Source organism: Lacerta agilis, chromosome 1 (assembly GCF_009819535.1).
Source record: "Lacerta agilis isolate rLacAgi1 chromosome 1, rLacAgi1.pri, whole genome shotgun sequence".
In the NCBI taxonomy this organism is placed as follows: Eukaryota; Metazoa; Chordata; class Lepidosauria; order Squamata; family Lacertidae; genus Lacerta; species Lacerta agilis.
Window position 1 is genome coordinate 27,998,874 of NC_046312.1, and position 26,228 is coordinate 28,025,101.

General features: G+C 42.8%; 1 protein-coding gene across 1 annotated transcript; it reads left to right on the plus strand.

The window, feature by feature from the left end:
• Positions 1-10,414: 10,414 nt before the first annotated feature.
• LOC117042560 (tip elongation aberrant protein 1-like) lies at positions 10,415-25,444 on the plus strand. The gene is made up of 13 exons (XM_033142103.1): positions 10,415-10,624; positions 11,868-12,044; positions 12,424-12,529; positions 13,749-13,850; positions 16,490-16,718; positions 17,529-17,552; positions 19,030-19,152; positions 19,442-19,629; positions 20,484-20,683; positions 22,406-22,497; positions 23,150-23,204; positions 24,395-24,492; positions 24,579-25,444. The coding sequence occupies exons 1-13, from the start codon at positions 10,416-10,418 to the stop codon at positions 24,818-24,820; spliced, it is 1,845 nt and encodes a 614-aa protein (XP_032997994.1). The 5' UTR covers position 10,415; the 3' UTR covers positions 24,821-25,444.
• Positions 25,445-26,228: the final 784 nt, after the last annotated feature.

Here is a 26,228-nt window from a genome sequence, read left to right on the forward strand (position 1 = left end):
TAATCAGTTTAAAATTGAGTCTTTTGCAAACACACTTTGGCCACATACAAATGTAATGCACTTTCTGAAACCATGTTTGAAGATAAATACACACACACACACCACATGCATTTCCAAATATTGACGGGACTTAGAACTGTTCAGCTATAGAGATGCAGCCAGGGCACAATGTGTGTATGGTTGTTCTATTTTCACATCATGAAATCTGGATCTCTTTCTTGGATCACAGACCTAAAATCCCCAGAGAACTACAGTATCATCTTGGCACCTAAAGAGTTATATGGGAGATACCCAGGGAAAATGCACATAATTGCCTGGGATTGATACATGTAATTTTTAAAGCATTTTTTTGAGATGGAATGGAAAACCAGTTTCAGGCATTAGGACAGATCAGCTATGATTTCAGACCAGGGGCCAAAGGCAGAGATTGAAATTTTCTAAAATAATTGTGAAGACCTCATCAATATAGTCTAAAAACGCACTTAAAGTACTTTGATCCCTGCTCCATTTGTTCTGTATTATGTTTTTGAAGCAACTGAGTACTTCAGCAATTGTGTATTTTTACTTCAGCACTTTCATAGGCAAGTGTAGAATTGGCATGACTGAATTAAATGGGAAAATGTGTAGCTCTGTTCCATTGTATGATCTCTGTGGTTGGGGGCTTGCTAGCTTCTGAAAGGTTTGTTTTGCTTTTGTGTTTTTCAGTTCTTTACAGCCTAGTTTCTGCTTATTTTGCTTCTGCCTCTTACAAAAAATAATAATAATTCTCTGAGAATCTTCAAGTGAGATGAAAGCTTATTAGAATATAAAAACACAACAACAACCCTTCATGTTCTTCCCAAGAGTCTGTCTGGTCAGCATCCTGTTTTCAACAGTAACCTTATCCAGATACTTCTTGAAAGCTGCAAGCAGAGAATGAAAGCAATAGCCCACATGCTGTTTGCCTCTGCGCAGACTATACCATTTAGCTAGTTGATAGCTCTGTCCTTTCATTTGTCTAATACCCTTTTAATGCCTTTTAAAGTAGCAAATTACATTAAGTATATTGGTATACCATTCCTTTTTTTGTTTTTGTTTTTTTCATCAAGCATGTAGTTTCCTTTCTGCTGCAATAAGCATGTTAAACAGGTGATCATCTGGGGCTAATCAATTTTACATCCCTTTGTGCTGCTTTGGGAAAGTAGCCTTATCTCCTTAACCATGATGCAGTTGCCAGGAAATGATACAGAAAAAGTTGTGATGTAAAGCTAAGGCATCCAATCATATGTGTAGGTGTCCCAATGAACTCAGTGGGGCTTACTTCTGAGTAGACGTGTATAGGATTGCATTGTAAAGTCTCCCATTCCAAGGACTTGTGCCTCATAAAGCATATTTGTTACCTTTCGAGAAGGCCTTAAAACATTTTATAGATAAAACTGAGGTAAGCATAGCTAACAATGTAGTTGTGGTTAATTTACAGAAGAGAGATGAGCGCATCCCCAAGCATATTCCTATATACTTTATTTGGACAAGGAAACAGCATCAATCTATAGTTATTCATCCCCTATTTGTACCAAGACCAAACTCCATGCAGTGGCTGTGCATCTTGCATTTTATGTTGATGTCTTTGAGTGATTAGTGGAATGACTTTTCATGATGGTCATTTTTTATTTGTTGATATGCTTACCACTGATGTGTGGACAAGGATTACCTTTTACCAGGCAAGTCTTTGTGTTTGTTCAAGCATAAAGTTGAAACATATTCTTAGATGTGCAGGCTAAAAATACTGAGCCACCATAAGTGGAAAGCATGATAAACTGTGGGAACTCCTGATCTTGATCAAAGGCAGTTTGTGTAGTTTAAACAAACACACCTGTACAATAACTCTGTTGCTATTTTCTTGTGTCATCAGATATATTGTATCAATGAAGTTCACTGGGTTTAAACGTATGACCCTGCTCAAAGAAACCTGTGAAATGAATAATACACACACTTGGGAGTTTACAGATGCTGACTGGTTCTTGGGAGATGTATTTCTGAATAAACATGGCTAGAATTGGACTACACAAAAGTGTAAAACTGCTACATTAGAACAGTGGCATATAACATAATGGCTAAATTCCAAAGGGCTTGCATTAGTCCAATAGCGAATTCTTGAACTCCAAAGCCCAGTACCACATCAAACCATTTCCTATGAAGATGCCTTATTTGAAGTTATTTATCATTTATTAAATTTCTATATCACCATCGGAAATCACATGGTGGTTTACAATGCATAACATAATACCAAACACAAGCAATACCCCCTGCCCGTTTTAAATGCTATAGATTGTTTAATTAGCCAAAGGCCTAGGAGAAGAGGAATGTTTTTGCCTGGAGAGCCAGTGTGGTGTAGTGGTTAAGAGTGGTAGACTCGTAATCTGGGGAACCGGGTTCGCGTCTCCACTCCCCCACATGCAGCTGCTGGGTGACCTTGGGCCAGTCACACTTCTCTGAAGTCTCTCAGCCCCACTCACCTCACAGAGTGTTTGTTGTGGGGGAGGAAGGGAAAGGAGAATGTTAGCCGCTTTGAGACTCCTTCGGGTAGTGATAAAGCGGGATATCAAATCCAAACTCTTCTTCTTCTTCTTCTTCTTCTTCTTCTTCTTCTTCTTCTTCTTCTTCTTCTTCTGGTGCCTAAAGAAATGTAACAAATGAACCAGATGAGCCCCCCTGGGGAAAGTATCCCACAAGTGGGGGGCTGCTGCAGAAAAGGCCCATTCTTATGTTGTTGCCTCTGGACCTCACACATGAAGAAGGGCCTCAGATGATGAACGAAGGCTTCGTGTTGGTTCATATGCGGAAGAGGTGGTTCTTGAAGGCTTTATAGGTTAAAACAAGCGCTTTTGAATTGGGTCTGGAAACTAATTGGCATCCAGCATGGTTGGGCCAGGATTGGCATATGCGCAAACTGTCTTCCCTCGGTGAGCAACCTGGCTGCTGAATTCGGCACCACCACTGTCTTCAGAGGCAGCTCCATGTATAATGTGTTGCAGTAATCTAACCTAGAGGATCCCAGAGCATAGACAACAGAATTTAGGCTATCCCTGTCCAGATAGGAGTGCATCTAGGCCACCACCAGTACAGTCCCATCAGAATGATGCTGATTTCCTGAGGTACTGAGCAAGGGTCTTTCCCAGTCCTGTTGTCTGCTATCCTTTGAGCAGACAAGAAACTGATGGCTTCTCCCAAATATGTACAACCCCACTACCACCCAAGTGGCTTGGCAGAACAGAATGGGTAACTGCTGTTCAAGAAGCACATGCCCAGTGCCCTCTGGGATGTGTAGAACTAAATGTGTGTTTTGGATTCTGGCTGATAATGCCTGTAGTGGAGTGATTTCTATGAATGAGGCCATTAGCATACACTGATAAAAATGTTTTGAGTTGGGGCTTGGGCAATAATGAAAAAGAGAGACTTGGCTGAAATAATTAAAATCACAAAACAAGTGGGTTGACGATATATTTGACCATCTTATGTTCAAAATGCTGGAAGTAAGCTTTTGAATTGCACAGACCTCTCCTTCCATAGTAGATGTTGAAATAAACAAATGATCCTATATATTGATGTCAGCTGAGCTGTGCTTTGAAATAAAGTACATTTTAAAATACGTAGTTGAAATACTTGGGCCAGATTTAACTAAGCAGTTCAGCCAACAGGAGCCAGTGCAACAAGTCCTGCTAGTGCAACAGAGCTTTTCTCCTCCCCCTGCATATGTTCCCCAACATAATAGCATGCAGGGGAAGAAGCAGGGAGGTTGTTTCATCTGGCAAGCAGAAATGCTTGCACTGACGGAATGACCATAATAGCACAGTGCTGAATTCCTTCCACGGTTGTTTTTGCTTTGAACCCTTAAGCCTAGGCCTGAGTCAAACTTCTAAGAAGCTCCCTTCTAGCAATTTAAACAAACTCACTTGCTCACTTGTTGCCTCACTTGCTCTCTGTTTCAGCATTAATCATCAATGGGCTGACATTTGGGCAAGTTGTAGGATACCTAGAGAGGCTGAACTTTCTTGAGCATAGCAAACCGCACTCCAAGGTATTAACAGTAGCCTATACTCAAGGTTGGCAGTTCGAATCCCCGTGATTGGGTGAGCTCCCATTGTTTAATCCCACTTCCTGCCCACCTAGCAGTTCGAAAGCACATCAAAGTGCAAGTAGATAAATAGGTACCACTCCGGCGGGAAGGTAAATGACGTTTCTGTGCACTGCTCTGGTTCGCCAGAAGCTGCTTAGTCATGCTGGCCACATGACCCAGAAGCTGTCTGTGGACAAACGCCAGCTCTCTCGGCCTATAGAGCGAGATGAGTGCGGAACCCCAGAGTCGCCCACGACAGAACTTAATGGTCAGGGGTACCTTTATATTCAAACATTTGTGGCTAAGACAAAAGGAACAGACTATCTGGAGTGATCAACTTCTAGCTGCAACATGCCCTCTAGTCAGAACACCAGCTTGGTACACAATTTCTGTAGCTTGTAGGATTTCTGTCAGTGATTTATGATCTATGTGATATTATTTTTGTTTCTTAATCATTATTTTTGTGCACAAATATGCTGCTCACATCCTCCCAAGCATTTCTCCCCCTTAAAATTGAGAGGATATTTTATTAAGCTATGTCACTGACCCATATGTTCCGGTACTGGCTCAAGTTTTTCTAGTGTGTTTGCTGTTGTTTCTTGTAGAACTTGGTTTATGTATGTTTCATTGCATGAAGTACTGTAAATCTGTGAATTGTGTGTTTGCATTTTTCAAAAAATATTTCAATAAACATTTTCATCATACAGCCTCAGCCTTCTGTCTTTCCTTTGCTGCTGTGAAGAAAGAAGAAAATGAAGTGCAGAGGTAAAGGGAGTGTTTGTCAGAGCTCTTTTGTGGCACAGGTTCAATTCCTGCTATCTCCAGTTAAGGTAAATGTAAAGGTAAAGGACCCCTGGATGGTTAAGTCCAGGCAAAGGTGAAGAATCTCAGCTGAGGGAAATTCCTGCCTCGAACCTTGGGGAGCCACTGCCTGTCAGAGAAGAATACTGTAGATGTGTCAAGTTGGTATATGGCTGCTTCATACGCTCACAAAGGTTCTGTCTCACTTCTGTAAGACAAAACAAAATAGAAAATTCTTTCCAGTAGCACCTTAGAGACCAACTGAGTTTGTTCTTGGTATGAGCTTTTCGTGTGCATGCACATTTCTTCAGATACGTATCTGAAGAAGTGTGCATGCACACGAAAGCTCATACCAAGAACAAACTCAGTTGGTCTCTAAGGTGCTACTGGAAAGAATTTTCTATTTTGTTTTGACTATGGCAGACCAACACGGCTACCCACCTGTTTCTGTAAGACTTATTGTTACAGAGGCCCTTTGCACATTTTTAAAAAATTCTATATCAACTATACTGTACTAGTTCAAAAATCAGCATCTTATTATTATTTTTAATAATAGAGGTGCAATTCATAGAATCGAGTATGTCAGCAGTGCCTAATGACCTTTCAGAAGCCAGATGGAGGGACTGAGCAGAATTTCTAGGGTGTGAGTGGCAATGGGGAAGGAAGTGAAAGGCTTCAGTGCCCTGCCTAGGTTTCTGATCCTGCTTCTGCTAGTCACAAGTAAAAGCAATGATGCAATATGAGAAAATGCAAACAATTGTGCTTAATTTTCATAATTCTTCAGTTAGGGAAGGCTTCTTAAGGCTATGATATACACCCCCTGATAATAAGGAAGCAACTGATGATATGATATAATTGAGGGGATTTATCAAATGAACTACGTACTAGGCTTCTGTCTCTGCAGTGCTTCTCCAAGGTTACTACTTAATTGCTGCCTGGAGGGCATTCATAGTGCAAAAAACAAACAAAAACATCAGTACTGAAAACCCCCAGGATACTTGTGGTAGGAACAATTACTGTACAGGATTTCAGCAGAAAGCTACAGGACATGCACCATGTAGAAAATAAAGTTTCACCCTGACACTTGTGCTGGCACCTCAAACCATATTTAAAGCAGATGGTATATAACTGCCCCAATACCACCTTGAGCAAAAATAATGAATGCATAATTAAAAGTATGCCTGGAGTGGGGGGCAGAGATCCCTTGCCTTAAAAATATACAATATGTAACCTGCTGCTAAGAGGACTCTCGGATTCTAACAATATGCTCTCATGCTCTCCTTGCAAATAATTGTGTTAGCCTATATTTGTTGGCTCAGATTTGAAACACATGTTGTGTGAGCTAAATAAACAGCAAATACTTAAATCTTGCCTGCATTCAGATCTTTTGGCTCATCTAGAATATGATGTAAAAATTCATTCAGTGGTGGGCATTTTATATACCAATGAAAACTACCCTCATTGCACACAGCCTCATTGTGGAGGTTTTCTTGTTTTTTGTTTTGTTTTGCACAGGCAGCTGAACAAACTTGCATCACGAGGCAGCCTGGAGGTATACCAAACTGATTATCCGAAAACATGGATAAATGTTCTCTTCTGATTGTGTGCTCTGCTTTAAGTAGTTTTTTTTCTTTTTCCTCCAAGAGACAAATAGCCCTGAAGCACGAAACTGCAATAACGAGCACATTATTGGGGACAAACACATAAGTGTGAAATGTTGCAGCACTGACATGACCAGTGTTCATAGAATTGTACAGTTGCAAAGGATCCCGAGGTTCATCTACTCCAACCCCCTGCATCTGTTGTTCAGATGCATTGGCTAGAAAACTAAATGCCATTTCTCTTCACTTCCTTTGGCGTTTGGCTGCATATTATCCATGTTTCTATTTGGATAACACAAGCTACAGGCAAAAAAGGAAAATAATTTTGCACAGGCTTTTAGAGGCAGCGATGGTTCTAGCATTAGGCAGAAGGTGGCAGAAGCCCTCAAGCAATCCCTCTAGCACACCTTCCCATTCCTCTCATTTGGAAATCAAAACTCTATGCCACAGACTTCCCATCTAAACTAAACTAAACCTGCTAAACTAGTCTGCTTCCCTGAAGTGCACTGGAAAACATTATCCTGTCACCATCATTGAAGTAAGATTCATCTGCCAGTCCAGTCAACTTCTGTACATGGGAGAGGGACTGCCATCTTGCCCTTTGCCTCAGGCAGCACCATGTCTTGGGCTGTCGGCTTACACAGATTTCTGCTTCTGACCACCAAAGCCTGTGAAAGGCTGAGGGATCTCTAAGAAAGGAAGAAAGGACCCACATGAAGAGTGGTTGACAATACCTGAATATATAAAGCAGGCATAGGCAAACTTGGCCCTCAGATGTTTTGGGACTACAACTCCCATAATCCCTGACCACTGGTCCTGTTAGCTAGGGATGATGGGAGTTGTAGTCCAACAACACCTGGAGGGCCAAGTTTGCCTATGCCTGATATAAAGCTTTGAATGTTGTAAAACAATATTTCAACATGTCACGTTAAGCTACAAAATGTTCCCTAATAGAAGTACACTGTGTTGCCCACCAAACATGCCATATATCCAAAGTGCTGTAGAAATTGGAGTTCTTGGTAATATCCAGAAGTCAAAAATATAGAATCCAAGAACTCTGGCCACTCTTGGATATATCCAAAGTGACCTTTGGTCTTTTCGCCTTGCTTTCAAATAGAGCTAATAGATGCCACGTCTTTGAGAACATCTGCAGGAGAAATATGATGGATATTTCCCCCTCATTCTCTTCCACCCCACACTCTCTTCATTGCACAACAGAAATGGATATTGGCTCAAAGTGAGTGGCTTTTAAGGAGCTGTCTACAAAGGCACATTAGCCCATCTAGCTCACTACTGTCACTGTACTAAATAGCAGCTCTTCAGGTTTTCAGGGTTTCAGGAAAGGAACATTTCCAGGGCTATCTTGAGATGCTGGAGACTTGACCTGGAACGTTTTACTACAGTAGCTCCAGCACACAGTAAAGCAAAACACTTAGGAAACTGAAGAGTGGTTGGTTGGTTTTTAGCAACAAGAGCTTATAGAATGAAAATGTTGAGAAATCTCCGGCTGGGTGTGGCTTCCTTGTTTGCAGCTTATTTGAAGCAGGTGGTTACACCCTTGTTCACATTTTGAGAAGGCTACCCTAAAATAAAACAGGAGTGTTGAATTCAAGTACAGTTCCCTGCATCTTCAACTTCAGGTATTAGGCCTGAGAAAGCTAAGCTTTGCCTACAATGCTGCAAATGTGCAGTCATGCACATTTAAATTAAATGAGCTTTATTAAGCAGGTTGACAGAGATTCACATTTTATGCTTTTAATACTATTCTTTAAAAATGTTTGTTGGTTTAATAGTCTGAGTATTATTATAAATACTCAAGCTTCCTTATTTCTTGTCCAGAAACAACTTTACAACCTTTATTAGAAGAAACCCAGTGAGTAGATTTTAAATGGCTTAATTGTTCCTAATGGTCTTTGAGAGTGTTAAGTGTTTCATTAACAGATACATTTGATTAGGTGGCTTGTCAAATTTTTAAAATCTCTCTCAAAAGATAAGCACTTCTGAGAAGAGAATTGAACAATACATTTCAGAAATTTCTCAAGTATTTGGATTGGTTTCATCACCGGCATCCAAGACCTGCTGGGCTGATGCTGCTGAGAAAAAAAAAACTGTCTCCATCAACACATATTACAACTAACATACATGAGACAATAAGGAGCACATCTTACTTAAAAACTGTCTCACCTGCTTGATCTCGTTTTTTAAAAAAAATCCTACTAATACACTGGTTGGTCAGTAACTGGAATGACTCATCTGTTTTCTCCTACTCAATAGTAACATTGAAATCTTCTGCATGCCTACTCAGAAGTAAACCCCACTGAATTCAATGGGGTTTGTAATTAGAGTTGCAACCTAGAAAACAGAATCTGGTTATTTAGTTGATTAAAAAAATGAAATCCTAACTGCAGTACATTGTTTAACAGGAACGGGTAGACTATATATTTATTTGGACAGCAATTTGGACCTTGAGCTTGTTTGGAGGTTCTAGCAGGGGAGCGCAGCTATCGTATACCCTTGACCGAAGAACGGTACACTCCTTCTATCTGGGATGGTCGTCCTCTTCCACCGAGCGCGCAGCTTCGGGAGGGACGCACATGGAGCGGTGAGGGAGGAAGGGGACACCCGCCTAGCCAGCCAGATCAGCCGAATCAACCCTGGCGATCAATGGGGTGACAGATGTCGCAGCCAGATCGCCCTCACATCCTGACAGCAATTTGATACACTAACCTTCCCCAACCTGGTGCCCTCCATATATTTTGGACTACAACTCCCATCAGCCTCAGCCAACGCTGGTTAGGGCTGCTGGCGTCCAAATCATCTGATGGGCATTGGATTGGAAAATGGTGCTATAGACACGTAGGTCCCATTGAACTTAATAGATCTGCAGAGGATTTCACTGTCAGTCAATTTATAAGCTGCTCTTCAGAAATAGGACCATCACAGTGCAAACTACATGTTTGCTCAGAATAAATCCTACTGAGTTCAGTAGAACTTTCAAATAAATGGGTGACATACAAATTATTTATTTCCTTTCTCAATCGCTTCCCACGAGGCACTATAATGACATATAAAAAACTTTAAATTGCATATAAAAACAATTTTAAACCCCCTATAACTATTAAAAACAGTTTAAAACAACACCACATTCATAAAATCAGTTCAGATCCAGAACAGCAAGTGGGATAAACAAAATTTGAGAGAAAGGCAAGGCTTCTCATTTAGCAGTTATGATGGTCTGTGCTTTGGCTCCAAGATGCAGCTAGGCCTTGGGACCAAAGCCCAGGATCTCTCTCTCTCTCTTCTCTCCCCCCCATGGCCACCCATAGGACAGGAGCAGCAGCAAACAGCTTCTAGGTCTGATGCTGATTTCTGCAGCATGTGAAACTGCAGGTGCTCAGAGTATTCCTCTGTTTTTAAAAACCAGGGCTGACAACTATTTGGTCCCTCTGTATCACAAATATAGCAGCAGCTGCAATACATGGAGAAATGAATGGTGAGCCCTTCACAACTGGAATCATCATACCTATGCCGTCAAAAGCGCCCCCCCCACCCGCGTCGAGGGTCAAATATTTCCGAACTGCACCATCTTTCTAGCCTGCCCCTAAACCACAAGCATTTCTCCCCCCCACTCCCTTGCAAATAAACCACGGTCGGCCTTGTCACACCTGAAACTGATCTAACAGGAACCAAGAAACTGGCTGATACCAAAAAGCTCCGCCCTAGAATATGCGGGGCTATAATAAAGAGCACCTCTGAGCAGCTGCAGAGTCCCTACGACCAACCAAAGCCCGCCGCGTGTCGACCTACCCAGACTTGAGACCCAGGAGCCGCTTATGCTACCCTGAGTCGCCCGTGGTGTCCCCAAACCGGGTGGCTGGGTGCGTGCCTTTGGGCCTCAAAGCGCTGCTCCCTCTACCATGTTCTCTGCTACTTCCAGTTTCCTGAGTCTGGATGGCTTGGGGACGCCCCGCCGGAGATGGAGCTGGGCCCCCGGAGGCCTCTGGCAGCGTGGGGAAGCCGCCCTAGTCCCGCAGCCTCGCGGAGGGGCGAATTTCTCCCGGCGGGAAGGCAAACTCCGCTTCTACGCCCTCTGGTCTCTGCGCGAGCCGCCCCGGCAGCTCAGTAGGTGAGGCCTGCGCGCGGCGGCTCGCCTTTCCCGCCATCCAGGAGGGTGAAAGCAGGCAAGGGTTCAGGAAAATTTTATGTGCGAAAAAGCCTGCGCCTCAAGTTCACAGGTCACTTTTATGATACGGTGTTTTCGCACGTGAAAACCAACAGCGACCATGAAAGCAGCGAAGCCTAACCACTAGCAACGTTTTGGGTGCATTAGGGTTGCCAACTTCTCAGCTAGCCTGTGTAGGGGTGTGTGCCTTTAACAGCAGCTTGATGGGCAGACATTTGCAGGCGGTGTTGCTTATCTACATGCTGCAAAAAAGCCGATTTCTGCATGACCAGCAGACAAGGACTTAAAATAGGCATGGATGTTTGCAATCTTTCCCCGTTTCCCATATGAAAATAAGTGTGTGTGCAACTGCAATATCCCAACTTTCCCACCCAAAGTCAAGGCCTCGGCAGAACTCTTAATTGCTGATGAACAGTTCTTCCTTTATGCATTTTGCTGTACAGTATCTTCTCCTGCACTAGTTTATGAATCCATTGTGTATTAGAAAACTGATTAGTTTTAAAATTCATATCCTCCTTTTTAGCTCCTTAGGGGTCTAGGCCTTTTACCTTCCACTTATTCAACAGAACGTCTAATCTCACAATGCATCTGGCAGCCTTTGTTACAGAACATACATTAGAACTAATTCAGCAGTTTAGTATCTGAATAGGCAGTTATGGGAAGCAAGATTGAAGGGAATTTAGAGGAATCCGCAAAACCATCAAGATATAAAATGGGGGCAGCTATTGGAGAATATAGACTGCGCCTGGTAAGGAATTGCTTTGCTGCATATGTGCTATTACACTTTTAAAGCACATTTCCACCTCAAAGAATTCTGAGCACTGTAATTTACCCCTCAAGAGTTAACTGGAGTGCCCATAATTATTTGAGGGGGAAATGTGCTTTAAAGGTATTGTGCGCATGGGCATAGCCAGGATTTATTTTGGGGGGCAGGCTTTATGATGGGGGGTGGGTGGGCAGAACCGAGTTATCTGCGACACAATTGGTCAGTTAAGTATTTTTATTTATTTACTTGATTTAGGAGGGCAGCTGTCCCCACTCCCGCCTTCTGGCTACGCCCATTAGATTGTGTGTACACAGCACCAGTCTTTTCCCCTCTTGCTTTCCATCACTATGAATCGTTTCTTCTCAATTTGTTTCCATGCTATCACTTTTTGAGACTAATATATTTTCTCTCCTCTCTAAGCAAGTGCCGTCAGAAATGTTACCAGACTCACTTACCACTTCCACTGCCCAAACAGCTAGTGGTCTTTGGTTTGGGTGACTGGAGCCACTATTCTCAGAAGACAAGCATCATTGTGGAAATATTAGTGAATCCAAATGTTAAGCCACAAAAGATTGGCAAGCTGGGTCCTGAAGCAAGGTAAATTCTAGATAATTCGTGAATTTTGGTGCCAGTATTGATACTTGTTAGCATGCCAAGTGCTTTCCAAACACACTGTGAGGGAGTTCTTTAAAATACTGTAAGAGGGAATAAATTCCTTATTTTAAAAGCAGGGGATGTGTCCAGGGACAGCAAAGGCTGGATCTGAACTCAAGACTTCAGAGATCAACATGCTATTAGTTACAGCAGCTGTCATGAGGACGTTGTGCTATTGCAACCTACCAAATCCATTTGTTCTGCTATGGACAGTCTTTAAAGCTTAAGAATGTATTGTCAATTTAACTCTTATCAGCTGTTGAAATAAAAGTAAAATTATCTCAGAGCAAGAAAATAGTGATCTGTGTATTTACTCAAGCAGGTGTTTGGTATGGGAAGGTGACTGGCGAGTGGATGTTTTGATAGCTTCGCTAAAGCAGAAAGAGAATGGTAACCCTGTTAAGCTTCTCTTGACTGTCGAGGAACAGGTAGGAAAGTTTTCTATCTTGTCATTTCTGTACTCCTTGCCTACTGAGACTTGGCCCATGTGGATTCATTTTTAACGTGACCCATATAGGTAGATATGGAAATGGAAGTCTTAAAAGTATCCGTTCCTGTAATGCCACTTGTTAATGCATATTGATATGCTGTGTAACTATTATTCTGCCTTGTGATGGCAATGTGCCCTGAAAATTTAAATACTTTGCCTAAAATATAAATAAAACATCAAATATAGGCCCTAAGTATCTGAAGGAGTGCCTCCTTCTTCATAGACACGTTCAACTGTTGAGATCTGCAGGGGAGGCACTGCTGGTAGTTTTGCTACCCTATCAAGTTTGTAGGCAGGAATGTATGAGAGGACATTATCTGTGGTGGCCCCCAGGTTTTGAAATGCCCTCCCCTTCTGGCCTCATCATTATATACATATCAATGCCAGGTCAAAATGCACCTTTTGCATAGGTTTTTGGGGGTGGACGAGTTCAGAATACCCTTCCTACTGTAGTGTTGTTCCTGTTTCCTGACTGCTGTTGATTAGATTTAATTTATTGCCTAGTAATGTTTGTGTGTTACATAGTTTGCTTGTTGTATTGAGCTGTATGTAACTATCTCTGGAACTTCACATTATCACATTCATTATGGCCCTTTGGGCCACTACCACAGAACAACATGATGAAGGGCAGCCTATAAATGGATATAAACAAACAAATCTCACGGATTGAGTAGCTGCATGTGAGATTTGGGCCTGAAAACTGGTTGGAAGCCAGTGACGACAAAGCATGGATGAAATATGTTTGTATCTCCCAGTTTCCACCATATTTTAAAGGCAGCCCATGTACAGAACATTGCAATTATACAATTAGTACAATTAGTACAATAATACAAACCAGGTCGACCACCTCATCCACAATTAAATTATGATTAAGGGAGATTTTATTATGGACTAACCTGGCATTTAATAGCAACGCTGGCAGGCTCAGGGGCATACTGGTTGCCTCTATGGCAACCATGATCCGTCTGACCAAGGGAGAGACCCAAAGAGGGAACAGAGATGCCCACTCAGTGTACCCTGTTACACAGCCCGTCACATCCTTAAAACCATACCTTCCTCTCTTTAAAAGCCTCCTGTGTAGGGGGATCCTCACCTGTGCATTGCCTTTTGACTCAGGTTGCAAGTGGTGTTCTTGTGTGTGTGTGTCTCCTCCTTAGCTGCTCAACAGCACCCCCACCCGCCCATTTCAGGCCACAGAACCTAATCAGTCACCTGTCCTTCCAGAAGATACAGGTCAGCGATTGGATGAGCCACATGAGGTAGGTTTATAGGTAGAAGTCTCCTTTCGGTGGCGTTTTTCCATTCTCCTAACTGCTTGTTGTTAACCTCTAGGACCACGACCAGTCTACAAGTTACACAGACAGGTAGTGGAATTCTGGAAGCGTTACTCCTACTGAGGGAATGGGGAAGAGGAGGAGAGTACAGTGGAACCTCAGGTTATGTACCATCCTCCTTACGAACACTTTGGGTAACAAGCTCTGCTAACCCGGAAGTAGATGCTCCTGGTTGTGAACTTTGCCTTGGGATGCAAGCGGACGTCACACATCGGTGGCGCGGTGGCAGCAGGAGGCCCCATTAGCGAAAGTGTGCCTCATGTTAAAAACGGTTTTGGGTTAAGAATTGACCTCCGGAACGAATTAAGTTTGTAACCGGAGGTACCACTGTAATTCTATTCCCCACACTGGAGAGAGGGCTACATGAAACCTTTCTGCCTACATGCAGGGATGTTTGTGTTTTGTTTTGTGTGGGAAAGTGTGCAAAAATATATCTGCATCTACAATCTGAAGTGGTTCCTTCCAGATTTCTGCTACCATATTCTGTGTGATCTGTAGGACTGCTTCAGGTCACAGACTGAAAACAATTGCTCAGAGATTGTGTTTGTGATCAAAGCTCTGTAGTGGAAACTGTCGGCATCCGGGGTCAAAGAGCCGGTTGGCTACCCCCAGCTGGATCATCTCCTTCCAGCCATGCCGCTGCGAAGATCCGTCGACCTCTGGCTCCGACATTAATCAGTGACCCAGGCCTCCCAGACTTGAGCACATTATTCAGCAGTGTAAACCACACAAACAGAAGAGGCTGAGGCTTGTGAATACATACATACTATGAACTACAGATTAAACATAAATCAAGACAAAGAAACATGTCTCTCCTTGCCTTCTCTGAGAGAGAGAGAGAGAGAGGCAGAAGCAATACAGCAGAAGTTCCGCTCATGCCAGCAAACTGTGCTGGAATGTAAACAGACATGTGACATATAGTAATCCTATGTCTGCAACTAAAGGTGGAATGGAAAATCCCAACAGAAACTTCATTTGGCATTTCACACTCAACAAATTTGCAGACGATGCCAAACTTGAAGAGATAGCTAATGCCGCAGTAGACAGAATTTGGATTCAAGATAACCTTAATAGATTGGAGAACTGGGCCCAAACTAAGAAAATGAATTTCAATAGGGACAAATCAAAAGTTCTACACTTACGCAGGAATAACTAGCTGCACAGAGGATGAGATGGTTGGACAGTGTTCTCGAAGCGACTGGCATGAGTTTGGCCAAACTGCAAGAGGCAGTGAAGGATAGGCGTGCCTGGCATGCTCTGGTCCATGGGGTCACGAAGAGTCGGACACGACTGAACGACTGAACAACAACAACAACAACAAACTAGCTGCACAAATATGAGAGACCACAAGCTGAACATGAGTCAACAGTGTGATGCAGCAGCAAAAAAAGCTAATACTATTCTGGCTGCTTCAACAAATGTAGAGTGTCTGGATCAAGGGAAGTAATAGTACCGCTCTATACTGCCTTGGTCAGACCACACTTGGAATGCTATGTCTAGTTCTGGGTGTAACAATTTAAGAAGGCTATAGACAAGCTGGAATATATGCAGAGGAGGGCAACCAAGATGATCAAGAGTCTGGAAACCAAGCCTTATGAGGAAGATTGAGCGAGTTGGGTTCTGTGATTCTATAAGTGCTTGGGTCTTTGATGAACCCTGCTGGACCATACCTTCTACTTCCAACAGTGGCTTACCAGATGCTTTGGGGAAAACTCTCAAGCTGCACAGAACAGGAGCAAAGCATATGGGGTAAGAGTAGCCAACATGGGACCCTCCAGATGTTGGGCAACACAACTCCCCGTTCCAGCAAGTATGGCCAATGGTCAGGGCTGATACTCTTGCCCGAAGTTCGGCATTGCTCTCGCTGGTTCTGGAAGGATCTTTTGGAAAAGTCCCATACGACCAGAGACTTTGCACCTGCCCACTAGGGGAAATAGGAATCCCCGAACATTTATTTTTTAGATGCCCCTTTTATGATGAGGTACGCAGAGACACCATTGCCCCCCAACTGGAGAGGCTTGCTGACCTTCCGGATAAGCCTAAACTAAATGCTCTCCTCTTAGGCAAAGATCAAAAGATGACCTGGATGGTCGCCAGATTCTGCACGCAGATTTGCAGGCGCAGTTTATCTTCCTGGAACAAATTAGTCTGTGGGGAAAATAGTCGAAGTGAGCCTCCAGGGTGATGGGGTCAATCTGGATGGTATCTCAAATTTTAAACTTTTAGGTTCTCATGCGTTTAGGCATTTAACCTAATTTTAAGTCTTAAGCTGTTTGCTGTAAATTGTTTTAAATGCATATTTTACTTTTGTGAAAGCTGTCCTAGATGTGCCTTTTGAGCTGGTTTATAACCGTAATGAATGAATGAATGAATGGTCAGGGCTGATAAGAATTGTAGTCTACAACATCTGGAAGACACCACGTTGGCTACCCCTTGTCTAGGGCAGCCCAGGGAAAACTGGAGTTGTCTGTAGTGCATGCCTTCAGTGAGCCCTTTTCATTAGGACCATTTGTTTTGCTTGAATGATTTCTGATCCCGATCTAATTCTGTTCTTTGTGGAACAGTCTAAGAATCGGAGTTCAGCAATGGCTGTTAAAGAGCCTGTGCTTGAAAGGAAGGAGTTCTCTCCACCCATGGAAACGCTGCTCATGCTTCCTGCTCCAGAAACAACTGCTGCATCGGTGGACTTAGAGGAGGCCAGGAATAAAACATGTACATCTAATTCAGCTCGCCTAAAGACCAGGAGGGTTCTCTTTGAACTTTTGGCATCCAACAGACAGCAGGAATCTGAAGGTTAGTAAATCTATAGCAGGAGTGATGTCTAGTTTCCAAGACCAAATCAGCTTGTAATTGTATAGCATTCTGGGACAGGGAGGAGTATTTGTGCTCCTATGAATGCACAATGTCCAGTTCGGCCACCCCCCCCCCCCCACCTTATCCTACTAGCTTGGCCTCCTTTTCAGAAACTTTCCAGTGGTGTTGTAAAATACAAGACTTCAGCACATGCTGGAACCTGCATAGTCAACGCACATTCAGAATGCTCTAATTTATATGAATTTGTCCTGATGCATAGGAGTTGGGGAAGATACCTAGCAGAGATTTATATACATGAAGATATCAATGATGTTTACATTTGGGCTTGCAGCTTATGGAGACAACCTCCAATTTGTTCTTTAACTTCCTGGGCAGTCATCATTTTCATGCAATCGAAAAACTGTTGCCAGATTGGCACCAATGGTGGTGTTCCTTCCTGTGCCAAATAATGGCTTTAGCAGGTGACTGCTAATCAGAGCCACTACATGCTGCAGACCTGATTCTGATAGTGTCTCCCTCACTGCTGGCATTTATAGTTTGAGGGTGGGGTGGGAATCATGCATTACCAATGTTAATGTGTGGATCGGCCGTCAGCCCACAAAAATGCATGCTAAATTACTGAGCGTGCATTCTAAAACATTTCGTCTGATACAGGATGATAACTTATTTGCTTATGATGAAATAGCATCTTCTCTTTTTTCCAAATATAAATGAACGACCCATTGAAAATCAGTTTGAAGAGAGCATTGCACTAGAATAGTAACCTCTCTGAACATTTTCTCTCTGCAGACTTGGAAGTTAAAGAGCTGCAAGGTAAAATACCTGTTCCTTGAACAATTTGTTGGAATTCATTCAGTGCTTCCAGAACAGCAGCTCCTAGGAATACCCAGTTACTGCTCTTCCAGTGTAAGCTACAAGTGAAACTCGAAAAATTAGAATATTGTGGAAAAGTCCATTTATGCAAGCAATTGTTTTCATTAGCTACTGGAGTTTAATATATGAGATAGACTCATGACATGCAAAGCGAGATATGTCAAGCCTTTGTTGGTTATAATTGTGATTATTATGGCGTTCAGCTGAGGAAAACCCCAAAGTTGTAAAAGCTGAGGAAAACCCCAGAGTGGCTGGGGAGACCCGGCCAGATGGGCGGGGTATAAATAATAAATTATTATTATTATTATTATTATTATTATTATTATTATTATTAAAGTTGAAATTGTTAATTTGGGGTTCTCATCAGCTGTACGCCATAATCATCACAATTATAACAAATAAAGGCTTGACATACCTCGCTTTGCATGTCATGAGTCTATCTCATATATTAGCTTCACCTTTTAAGTTGAATTACTGAAAGAAATGAACCTATCCACAATATTCTAATTTTTCGAGTTTCACCTGTACATGTGGCATTGCAACTGACTTCCTGTGTTTTGAGGGTATAGTGGGAGGAATTCCATGTGCTAAGGTGATAATTTTGTCAGGGCAAGCATTTCAGCTTGTAAGGAACAATCCCCTCTCTCCTCCCTCTGTGTGCTGTTCTGGAAGTTCTCCTGACCCCCCTCTCCTCGAGCCAATTTTGGGGGGCATGTAGGGGGAAGGGGGGGAGAAGCCTCATTCTGCAAAGAAACCCTTGTGCAAGACAAAAGTCATTAGTTGAATCTCGCCCATTAATTCTTGTTTGTGCACATCTCACTATGTTCAGTCTACCCTTATAGGCATGAGAGTCCTAGGGTGGGAAATACAGAATACATCTGAGCCACCTTTTAAAAAGCAGTTATTCTAGAGTTTATTGTTTTAAAGAGCAATTTGGTAATTACTTCCAAGAATTCCTTTAAAAAGTTGAAAAAAAAGTAGCCCAAAGAATATTGGTGTTAATTAAAAGATAGAATAGAAAAATGACAAAATGGGGTGCTTGACCGTAAAGGTAATGGTGCCGGCATGGCTATAACTTCATTTACCTGCAATGTCACTGGTGTACCTAACCTTCAGCTCTAGGAAAAGTGGAAGATTAGTTTTAAGACCATCTACATATGTGGAGTTTGCACAGGATTTTCTGTGGTTTGAGGAACAAGAGAAAGCACTGGAGGGTATTGATTTGATGATGTCATTTAGATGCCCTGTAAAAAGTGAGTGAACGAACAATGGCAATTCCACATTAAGAGTAGTGTGGAAACAGCCAGAATCAGTCATGTTGTAGGTTTCAAGAGGAAGTTCTCCCAAATGACCCTCCTGCAATGAGATGGATTCTGTGTTATGTTTCTGCTGTCTCCACTCCTGCATCTCTCGGCAGTATGTCCAAGCCCTCGGTGGTGTCATGCCATGTGCCTGAGTGACCCTGAAACTGCTGTTCTGATCGGTGGCGAAGGAACTAATCAAAATTTTTGCCAAGATGCCCTGTGGAAACTGGAAATTGGTGAGATGCTTTTTTGCTTGCAGTGATGTACGTGTTGACACTGGCTGCAACTGATCAGAGGGAAACTGAATTGGAATCGGTTTTTCCTATATGGGGATAGTAGTATCTGCCATACCTGCTGATCTGAACTTGAAAGTGGCTGGATCTAACTCGCTTTGCACACTACTTGTGTTCTGGTTAGCAGGGAAGCCAGCTCTAAGCTTTTAGCATGTTGGCGACTACTTTATGCAACTTTTCCCCCCACCCTCTTGCACATCTTGAGTCTTCACTTCTGTTGCTGATTTCACAGACAATGACTTCTGGTTCCCCATGGATCTCCCAGCACAAGGTTCCATGCCACAGTGTTCAAGGGGCCACAGTGCCACATTTGACCCAGAGACCAAGCGCATTTACATCTTCGGGGGTATGAGGGAGGCAAAGCGCTACAGCAACATCCATGTTCTGGACACGGCGTCTTGGAAGTGGCTTCATGTGTCTGTGAGTCGCAAGAGAAACAAAGCCTTGAGCAACCCAGAGAACAGTTATTATATAAGAGACATCCATTCCTTTATTTGTTTTTAAATTGTGTCCCAGTTTTCACCATGCGATTTACAACAATGTAATATGTGAAATTTAAAACATAAGTTACACTCCCAAAACATCAGGAACAGGGGTCAGCAAACTTTTTCAGCAGGGGGCCCGGTCCACTGTCCCTCAGACTTTGTGGGGGCTGGACTAGAATAGAATCATAGATTCCCTAAGCCATTCCTCATAAGGCATTGTTTCCAGGCATTTGACCATTTTGGTTGCCCTCTTCTGGACACATTCCAGCTTGTCAGTATCCTTCTTGAACTGTGGTGCCCAGAACTGGACACAGTATATAGACTATATTTTGACTATATTTTGGAGGGGGGAAATGAATGAATTCCTATGCCCCACAAATAATCCAGAGATGAATTTTAAATAAAAGGACACATTCTATTCATGTAAAAACACGCTGGTTCCCGGACTGCCTGCCAGACGGATTTTGAAGGCGATTGGGCCGGATCCGGCCCCCGGGCCTTAGTTTGCCTACCCATGTTCAAGAATTTAGAATCTTAAAAAAAGAGCAAACCATCTGAGAAGGTGTCTTTATCCCTGAGTCTTCCCCACTTTTGTAAGCACCTCCCCTCCATGTAAGAGAGTGTGGTGGATCACAGCTCAGGTGGGGAGTGATTGAGGCAGCTGCTGTCAGGTCTGTTAGGAAGGCATTGGAAAGGGGATGAATCCCAGCAATGGAGCTGTCTGTGGTGCTGATGCTAAGTCAGCCTAAAATGCCAAGCCTGTACAGTGACTGGTGATCTCTTCCTCAGGCTAAGGGTAAAGTGCCAACGCTGGCTTACCATAGTGCAACCATCTACCGAAAGGAGCTATTTGTCTTTGGAGGAGCTTTCCCTAAAATGTCATCCCTGGAGATGGGAGCTTGCAGCAACACACTCTTTGTTTTCAACCCCGAGTATGAGATCTGGTATCAACCCATTGTTGAGGGGGAGAAGCCCTTGCCTAGGCTTGGGTAAGTCTTCTTTGCTTCAGTGAGGAGAATATCTTAGTGCTGATTTCTTGATTTTTCTCACTGAAGTGTGATATTGGACAACTGCTTCATTGCTCTCATTTTTATTTTATTTCCTTGGCGGTTGGAAATAGCGTAATTGGTGCTTTCTTTGAAAACACTTGTACATTTTCCTGCGGGTATTTACTTTGTTTGATAGTGCTATAATGCCAAGGGACTCTGTGTAAACTCTGCCCCTCCTATCTTGTTCACATACTAAGTGCATTCAGACATCCTCTCTGCTTTATTCTCTCACACCCCTGTTCCCAGAATGAAGCTTACAATGCCATTTTTAAAACTCTGTGCAGTGGAAGGCAAGACTGTGGCTTGGATCCAAGGTGTCTCGTGTGGGCTGCATAACTTTATTGCATGCTGAGGGGGCATGCAATTTCAGGATCAGCTTGCAGGGGGATTGTCACAGATGGGAGAGAAGTATGAGAGCCTCATTTCACAAGTGGAGTGAGTGCCTCTTGCAGGTTTTAAGACCAGGCTCATATACTAATATTGATACAGCTGTGTAAATCTTGACGAAGTTTTCCTTACCTCCAACATGGGAGTTTATGTGTTTTGGCTAAAGACTTTTCAGTTCTCTTAATCAGAGAATTCACAAAAAGCTGCTGCTGGTCAAGAGAAGGAATTAATAGAAGCTTCTTCTCATTTTGCAGAGATCAGCTTAGGAGTTGGATCTATAGGTCTCCGGACCAAATTACACATTCCCTAATACGTTGCTTAAATAAAACTTTTAACTTTAGCAAATGGGGGAAATCCTGTCACTTCTGAGGAGTTAATGAGTTTGTTCTTAATCTAGATAAAATATTGGTGAATCTACTCAGGCAGTGCTGTAAAACTTGTGTTTACTTGATGCATTTCTCTAGTAAAAAAGCCTTTTGTGTTCCATGGTTCATATTACATTATGTTTATGTATGTCTTTTTTTGAGGGGGTTATATCCTGCCCTCCACTCTAGGGCTGTGTTCACATTACTGCCATAGATTTCAGTGAAGTTGTTTCCTGCTTTTACCCTATGCAAAGGTGTTCACACCTTCACCAAAGACAAAAGGCATAAGGATTCCAGTCATGTGAAGTTGATTTGAGAAACAATACATCAAACAGTAGTATCTTATAACAAAGTACAAGATACATAATGCATTTTGGATAACGTCATGTGAACAGATTATAAACCAGCACCGGAAACTCGGTGAGTGCACAGTAAACAGGAGTGTGAACACAGCCTAAGGTTGCAGGCCAGTTTATGTCAATAGATATTTTTTTTAAAAAAAATTACAGGCAAAACATAAAGCATAAACATTATTATATCTAAAACGAACTCACACTTTTTATTCTTCTGCTACCGAAAGGCATAATGAAGCTGATGTCTCTTATTAAAACTTTAGTTTTGAAAGTTGCTCTTGGATATTGGAACACCATAATTTGTTTTTAAGGTGTTGCTGAGGCTGGCCAAACATTTGGCATCTTTCCACCAAATGCCTTGCTAGCTTTGGAAATGGTGGAGCTGCTCATATACACCCCCTGTGGGTACCCCAGAATGGACACTGAGATTGACTGAAGCTAGGAAAAATCATTCAAAAATGTAAGACATAAAGTGGATTTCTAGCTATAGATGTTGCAGGAACTCTTTCATTTTCCTACGTTTTCCTTGTTCACTGTCTTTCCTTGCTTTTTCAAAGCCATTCGGCTACTCTGCTGAGGAACAAAATGATCATATTTGGGGGCCAGAAGACTTCCTTCTACCTGAACGACACACACATCCTAGATCTGGGTAAGAAGTTTGCCATTCCCTGCCTCAGTTTGGATGACTTGAAGTCCTCCGCCTGGTGAGGTTAAAGGAATCCCTTGAGGCGGGAGATGTCAGAAGTTGGTATATATTGCACACTGGTGTGAGGAAAGACTGATGCTAGCAGACAGCGACTTTGCCTCAAAACCTTTTGGAGAATGGATCAAAAATGACCCCTCACTGGCCATTGTAAGATTACTGGTACAGTAACAGGATTTATGGCCAGATGCAGTTACAGACATCTCTGCATTGTATGCAATAAGCTTCTTCAATTCCCATCCAGAGAGGAAGCTGTGTGAAGTCTATTTCAGCAAAAACAACAAAACCCTGTAGCACCTTAAGTGTAAAAAAGTTAGTGTGTGTGGAGAGGAAGTGAATGAAATGCAAAAAGTAAAGCCTTTGATGATCTAAAATCAATAGTTGTTTTATGAATGGTCACTAGTCAGGCCTTTTTGCATTTCTTTACAAATTGATACCATTGTTTACATTCCTCCTTACTCTGATGAAGCCAACTCTAGCCCACAAAAGCTTCCGCTGTAGCAATGTTCAGTGTTTTTAAGGTACCACAAACTTTATTCCCCCCCCCCAAGACGTTTGTTGCATCTGAAATCTTCCACTTTTCCCCATGTGCCTCTAGGTTTCATGGAGTACATTTCAGTTCCTTTTCTCTCTGGACAACCTTCAGCTCGCAGGTAAGCGCTTATTGTGGGGCTCTCTTGCATGAACAATGCTAGTGATTGTAATGGAAAGAGGTCTGAGGTGCATGTTTGAAGGGCTGCTGTCAGTCATGAGTTGGCATCCCTGGAGCCTGGGCTAGAAAAAGGCAGAGCTTTGAACTTGCATGTGCTGCTCTTCCCAGAAGCCTGTTAGTTGACAAGAGGAAACCAATCCTTGATTATTTTACTGCAGAAACGTGGAACCCGTATCCCCTCCCACTCCTGATGTTGCTGCCCTCCAGCTCCCATCACCCCCCAGCCAGCTTGACTAATGATCAGGGATGATGGGAGCTGGAGCCCAACAATATCAGGAATGACACAGGCTCCACATCCCTGATTTAATGGGTGAAACCTTCAAGCTGTTGGTATACCTGCCTATATCTAAGTTGCTAGGTAGCAGCCACCTTTTTCTCCTTGCAGTATTTGATGTGAGAGACTCATCACCGCATCACATGATGACCTAGAGGCAAAGCTTGCCACCTGCTTCAAGCAGCTAGTAGCTCTTTAAGGAGCGGATTGGCAGGGAGGAGTCTTCAAGTGTTGTTGTAGCTGCTCCAAGCAGCTGTTAACCCACCCTGAAAGGAGGAGTGTGGGGAGGTTAAAAAGGAGTCCTCACATTACCTCATAAGAGTGAACAGTTCTTTTTTTGGGTGAGATCACTCTTTAAAAAGCTATTTAACATTTTTGCATGGATGATATTTCCTCTGGAAAATGTGGAACAAATCAGAATTTGTACAGAGATGGACCAAAGAAATCCATGTTGCAAGTTTGAGTAGAACAGAGTTGGGGATAGAGATGAGCCTTCTGCTTTCAAAAAACATACCCCATGTAAGTTACACCAGACACACCCTAGCCTTTGCCTCCTCACCTTCCACTATCATTATCTACCACATCAAGATGGCCTGGTCCTGGCCACCATGTTGCCTCACAATCATGCAAGTGGATGATGTGATGTTATGGACTCCAGGTAAGTCTACAGAAGTTGGTGATGGCTACACAATACATTTGAAGAAAATGGGGGAGCCAGACTGGAGCAGTGGGGGGCATATTAGCTGGGTGGGCGAGACAAATGACCCTAGATGGCCAGGCAGGAAGTGAGGAACTGTGGTGTTCAAGGGTACAAGCTCTCACTTTATTCTAATCCTTAAGAATCCATCTTCTTCCAGTTTCCATGCGGCCATTCCAGTGTCTGATCAGAAAGTGCTTATAAGCGGAGGCTGTGGTGTCAGAGGAGCCTTTCGGGATGCATTCACGTTCCATCTTGGTAAGTCCTTGCAGTGCTTTTGCTACCAGTACTCCCTCAAGATGTGGGGAGGTTTGCTACCACCCATTAACCCTTTTCCATTGCAGATACCTTGACTTGGAGTGCAGTCAAGCATAGTGACCTTTGCTCTGTGCCCCGGGCAGGCCACACACTGCTCAACTTGACTTATGCCCCCCAGACGGATGCAGATAAGGAGAACCAGGGCAAGCACAATGCATGCACGGTTCTGGTCTTTGGGGGGTCAGACCGTGCTGGCAAGTTCTACAATAGTACAAGCAAGCTGCAGCTGGACCTCGAGGTGACAAGGCCTTCCTTGGACCCTGCTTGAGTCATTGGGAGTCCTGTGTCTGGACCAAGAAGGCAAGATCAGAAAGACTGAATATTGGAAGAGTACAAGTGGATGGGTACAGGAATGCCAGTGGGAACAGAGGTTGTGAAGACAACATCATCCCTCTCTGAATACCTTGCTGATGATCTTGCTGGTTTCATCCCATGTAGGAGAAACAAAATGGGTTTTCAGGAGATCAGGCAGAGGGTTTTTACTTTATTATTTGCATTTTGCACTCTGTCACTTCAGCGTAATCTCCCCCATCCCTCACTGTTGCTGCTCATGAACCCCATATTCTATGATATGCCCTAAACAGTCAGTCCTGGATGTAATAGTGCCTCAGCTTAATCCTTGCTAGTGGAAAGTACCCTGAAAATGAATGAATAAATACTGTGGGATGTTTATAAACTGAAGGGCATATAGATTTTTGAAAGCTGGATCTGGATTATACCAATGCATTTCTATACCCTTCCTCCTTGCTCCTGTTTCTTCCCATTCTATTGTGTTCCTGCTTTTAATCTTCTGTCCCCTGTCAGTTTAACCAAGCCCCACCTCCCCAGCAAAAAAAATTATAATCCAAACCCAAATTGTGTAATAAAGCATGTGCAAGAGTTGTGATAAAAATAATCTGTCTTTGTTTTATTTATGCTATGAAACTTTGCTGGAGGCATGGAGAGAAGCAATCTCATTCCCAGTACCTCCTAAATTATGCACATTTGCTTAATTTATACACACATAATCCACCTCTTTCTTGCTGTAGAACTACTTTTTTTAAAAAGTGCAAAGTATACACACTCCTAATTAACACTTCAAAGAAGTGTGTTCTGACCTCTCCGAGGAAAAACGTCAGCCCCTGTGAGACTCAGAAGATGCCTAGTTCCTGCCAGTGTATTGCACCAACTCCCATTTTCACCATAACTTCTTTGCTATGTTGAGATGCTGTGGCCGTGTGCTTAATTTGGCTGGCAGGCACTACTTTAGCCCCCAGTCTGGCAGCCCTGATCCCATAGATCTCTCTGCAATTATGCATCTTAGCAGCTGTCTCCTATGCAAAAGGCTTTTCCATTTCCATTTACTTCTACAACATAAATAAATGGGATTTATGATTTAGGCCTTTGGACAGGAAAAAAAAGCTTGCTTGGGGTGCTACTGAAGAAGTTATTTTTAAAAAGTAGCTAAGCTGCTGTTTTGTCTAAATTTTTGTGCAGTCCAGCCAGCAGGATAGTACCTTTGCCACCCAGAGTATAACAAGCAAGATAATATCAACTGAACTTCACACACAGAATAGTCAGAACCTCTTTTCTCTTTTAATCTCCTTTTACAATTGTCAAAACATGATCAAAGGTAAGGTCTTGTTAGGTGCTTTAATGGAGTTGCATTATTATTATTATTATTATATTTATTTACT

Excerpts from the sequence above, each read along its gene's own strand:
- LOC117042560 (XM_033142103.1), top strand. The coding sequence starts at position 10,416 with ATGTTCTCTGCTACTTCCAGTTTCCTGAGTCTGGATGGCTTGGGGACG. Across the intron at positions 19,153-19,441 it reads CCTGTGGAAACTGGAAATTG|ACAATGACTTCTGGTTCCCC; the intron begins GTGAGATGCTTT and ends CTGATTTCACAG. Across the intron at positions 20,684-22,405 it reads AAGCCCTTGCCTAGGCTTGG|CCATTCGGCTACTCTGCTGA; the intron begins GTAAGTCTTCTT and ends GCTTTTTCAAAG.